This window comes from Geospiza fortis, unplaced genomic scaffold, assembly GCF_000277835.1.
Source record: "Geospiza fortis unplaced genomic scaffold, GeoFor_1.0 scaffold75, whole genome shotgun sequence".
NCBI lineage: Eukaryota > Metazoa > Chordata > Aves > Passeriformes > Thraupidae > Geospiza > Geospiza fortis.
The window spans coordinates 1,167,134-1,171,387 of record NW_005054360.1 but is presented as its reverse complement, the minus strand read 5'-3'; the positions used below and the strand labels follow the sequence as shown (position 1 = coordinate 1,171,387).

Genomic DNA, 4,254 nt, shown 5'->3' with positions numbered 1-4,254 from the left:
CTTGATGGAGGAGATAGCAGAGAGAAGTACTGCTTCAGTGACATGGCTCTCTGCTCTGTTCATCTACTGGTTCAGTCATCTAAGGTATAGTTACAGGCAAATTTGTCATCACATACCATTGCATGCCATTTTGCATGACCTAAAATCATTCAAGGAAGGAAAGAATAAAAGCTTGAGGTCTATCCATTTTGTATTGCAAACTGTTTGTAATGGCTGTTTTAGGCAAAACTTGTCAATCCCTTGACATGTACTATTACCAGTTCAACTATTATTAGTTCATCTATACTTTGATAAGGAATCTGTTTGCAATGTATGGAATTAATTTATTGAAATCCAGCCTAGAAATAGGGGGCTGAAGATTAGTGGACATTTAAAAGAATTTCTAAACAAAAAACTTAGCAGTTCTGAAAATACTGAAAACACCTTGGGATTTAAATTTGCTAATTTTCTGAAAAACAGTGAAGGATACAAGGCATTGAGCAAAATTAGAGTGTTTTAAATGCTGCCTGATAGCAAGTTAGATACATTCTGGCAGGATTTCTTTCTCCTTAGTTTCTTTTTCTTTCTTAGCTAATGTTCATGCAAAAATCCCATTAGCTTTAATGGCAAAACTCAAAATTACTCCCATGTTTTTCATCTGGAATAAGTATTGATTTAACTATCAGTCTTCTTTGGTAAACAACATTTACTAAAAATGACAGCAATACTTGGAATTTTAGCCTAAAAATAGTCTTGTAAAAAATAAATAATTGAAAACAACCAGACAAAAAATACTTATTTTGTTCTGGTTGGGTTTTGATTAGAGAAAAATGCGTATCTGGAAAGGTATGCACTGTAAGCAGTGCTGCTTGATGTAGTATTAATTCAAATTGCTAAGTTAAGCATGTCTGTAAGACCTGCAGGATCAAATAATTGTTCAACGTTGCTATTGTAAAAGATTGTGAAAGGTGGGAAAATAATGTGGGGTCTAGTGGCAGGGATTTTTTCCAAAAGTGCTGCATGGTTAAACTAGAAATTTAAGAAAAGTAAATAACATTGAGCAAATGTGTTATGTATGACTGCTTTGGATGTGTTTTGTCATCCACATTGCAAAATATCATCCAACTCCAAACGTTATTAAAAAATGCTTAATGCAGGTTGTCTGGACTTTTCAAAAAATGGCTCATGCACAGACAGCAAGAGAAAGAACATTTTACTTCATTCAGCTGCCTCAACAAAGAAACAAGCAGAGAAAATGTGCCGCTGAGCTTTGGTCAAAGCCACTGGCCTTTAAGGACGCCGTGCATCCTCCCGGGGTCTCTGTCCCCTCCGTGCCCGGTACCCAAAGGCAGCGAACCCGAGCGGGAGCGGCGGGGGAGAGCGGGCGAGGGGAGCTCCGGGGGCGGCCAGGACGGGACAGAGCCGGGGAGAGGACGGGACAGGGCCGGAGACAGGAGGGGACAGGACGCGACAGGGCCGGGGACAGGACGGGACAGGGCCGGAGACAGGAGGGGACAGGACGCGACAGGGCCGGGGACAGGACGGGACAGGGCCGGAGACGCCCCTCCGCCCCGGGGCTGCGCGGGCTGGGGAGATGCGGACGCTCCCGCAAGGGTCTCCTGGCCTCGGTAAGATGGATCTCGAAAGGGGCAAAGCCCACCGACCGCTGCACGGGGAGCGAGAGAGCTGCTGCGTCTGCTTGAAGATGGCGCTATGTAAATCTGGTTTGGGTTCTTTCTGGGTTTGTGGGCTGGTTCAGAGCAGCAGGGGTGTTTTGCAGCAATTACCCCAGTCTTTCTTGTCTGTCACGTTCAACTTTGGCATTTGCAGAGGGTGCTTTTTGCGGGAATCTAACAGGATATGCTCTTTTCTGGATAGACACCAAACAGGTACCAGTGCCTGACCACGGCTGTAGCTGTACAAACCAGTTCTGTGTGAATTTTAATTATTGCCAGGTCCGAAGAACACTCCCCAAACTGAAAATAGTGTAGATGTAGGAGCCCCTTACTCACTTTGATCTGAGCCACTTCTTTTGTGCCAACAAACACAGCCAATCTTAAAAATGCCATGAAAAACAAAAGCATTGCTCCAAACCATCTTTCAAACTCGTGAAGTAGGGACTCTCCATCCTTACCCAGTGCCCATGCAGGGAAGGAAAGCAAGAGTACAACAGGTACAGCTTTACTTACAGTGTGTATTTACAAACAAGTCACTGACTTCAGTTTGGATGTTCAGCAGGTTTGCTGGGTGATTCTGGTACCAATGCACCTGGAGACAGTACCTACAAATAGTGTCATATAGCTGATATGCCCTGTACTAGACATCAGCAGAACATACTTTTTTACATGTGTCACCCCCTCCGTTTAATTGATGCACAGCTTTTCAATCATAAAGGATGGCATCCATGTGTTTATGCTACTTGTCAAACCAATGGCAGCATTTCTCACTGCTGCATTCTGTGCTATAGACAGTTCCAAAGTGAAATGTGTGAACCAATACTCTTGTTGGCATTATCAAAAAGCAATTTTTTTTCCAGAAAAGGCTCAGGTTTGAAGGTAAATTCTATTCTTATTTTTTGCATTGGTATATAAAGAGCTCAAATTCAGAAGAGTTGCTCTTGATCTGTGTAGTGTCTGAGAACATCATGTCTCATGTCATTTCATGAATTATTAGCCTGAAGTTGTAGCCACTCTGGGAATCATCCCCAACTCTATAGCCTTTTTTATGGCATTTCTGAAGATGATCCAAAGATGAGTTTATATCTTATGTAGCTTTATATGTACTGGCACAGATCCCCTAAATAATACAGCTGTGTTACTCATGGCTGCAAAACCTATCAAGGAACTAGAGAAAACACACAGGTATTCATTTAGAAGAAAAAAAACTAGCTCAAGCAGAGCTCCATACTGGAGCTGGGCTACAGCTGGCCTGTGGATTCCCCAGAGGGACAAACTCTGGAGGTTTATCTCCATTTATTCTATGCCTTTTTATAGACCTACTGCAAGCCACATGAAAACACAGGCTCTCTCAGGAGCATTTGACCCTGGAATTCTATTTCTGTTGAAGGTCAAGGCAAAGAGTCAAGGAGCTGTTGGGCATTTCATGTAGGATCTGAGCTGACAGGTATCCCTGTCCCAGGCAGGTGTTCTAGAACCTGGCAGGTCACCAGCCCTGCAGAATTCAGCAGGGGCTACACCCCCTGTGTGTTGGAGCCTTTACTGCTGCTGCTGCACAGGGCATTTCAGTTTTGACAAGCCAGTGTTTTCAACATAAGTAATGCTTGGTCAAAAAATGGCGAGCCAGTTTGCAAGTGATGTATTCGGTATGCTTTTCCAGTAGCAAGGGAAATAGTAAAGGAATGAGCCTGAATTAAAAAACAAAACAAAACAAAACCAAACCAAAAAAACCCAAAAAAACCAACAAAAGAGATTCCCAAGAAGTTTCAAACAGTTTTTGTAGGGAAAAAAACCCTGAAACAAATCAACCAACCAACAAAACAATACTGTTTCTCCTCTTTCCTCTATAAGTGATAGCAAAGGGACTGTGTGAGAGCATTGCAAAGATACTCTGAAGATGTTTTACATGTGTGTGAGCCCGTGGACGGAAGGAAGCTGAAGCTAATGAATCAATAAATAGAATTTTCTGTAATTCTTCTGCTCATAGCTATTGTATCTGTGCCGGCCGACTTCCCAAAGCGGCGTCGTAGTTAGTGCTGAGCTGGACACATACTTGGTGTCGCTTTCCCGCGGCAGCATGTGGAAGAGATTAGATAAGCGAGGTGGCTCCTGCTGCGGGGAGTTATTCACGCCTCGGAGCGCTTGAAAGGTATGCTGATCCTCACACCTCGGTGTGAGCGCAGCCAGAAACAGCCCGGGGAAGCTGCTTTATCAGACAGCAAACACACACGGGCATAGCCCCATGGCTGCTCTGCTCAAAATCGGTCCTTCGCTTCGGTTCTGCTGCGGCCCTCGGTAGCTTCCGAGAAAGCGGTTATCTTCGATGGAGGCTCCTGATGATCGAAGTGGGAACCAAGAAATCCAAACTACCAATAACTTTTTCAGCCGCGTGAAATTTTCTTTACTGAAAACTGCGTCGCGCGTGTACTTCACTCCTGTTGGGTTTGAGGTTTTGGTTGTTTGGCTTTTGGGGTTCCGCCCCCCGCTTTTTTTTTTTCCTGAGGCTCAGTAAAACCGCTCGAAACAAAAGCCAGCCTTTAAAGACATGTATACATCCTAGTCTGGGTGCCACGGGATAACACAGCCGAGAACGCCGGCG

The 4,254-nt window shown here is 44.2% G+C and overlaps 1 protein-coding gene across 1 annotated transcript in view; it reads left to right on the top strand.

Moving 5' to 3' along the window:
- Nucleotides 1-3,978: 3,978 nt before the first annotated feature.
- Nucleotides 3,979-4,254, top strand: part of LOC115948209 — an 18,189-nt gene continuing 17,913 nt past the window's right edge. Inside the window, exon 1 of the mRNA XM_031059303.1 lies at nucleotides 3,979-4,104. Within this exon, the coding sequence (XP_030915163.1) occupies nucleotides 3,979-4,104 (126 nt within the window). The remainder of the gene's footprint in view (nucleotides 4,105-4,254) is intronic.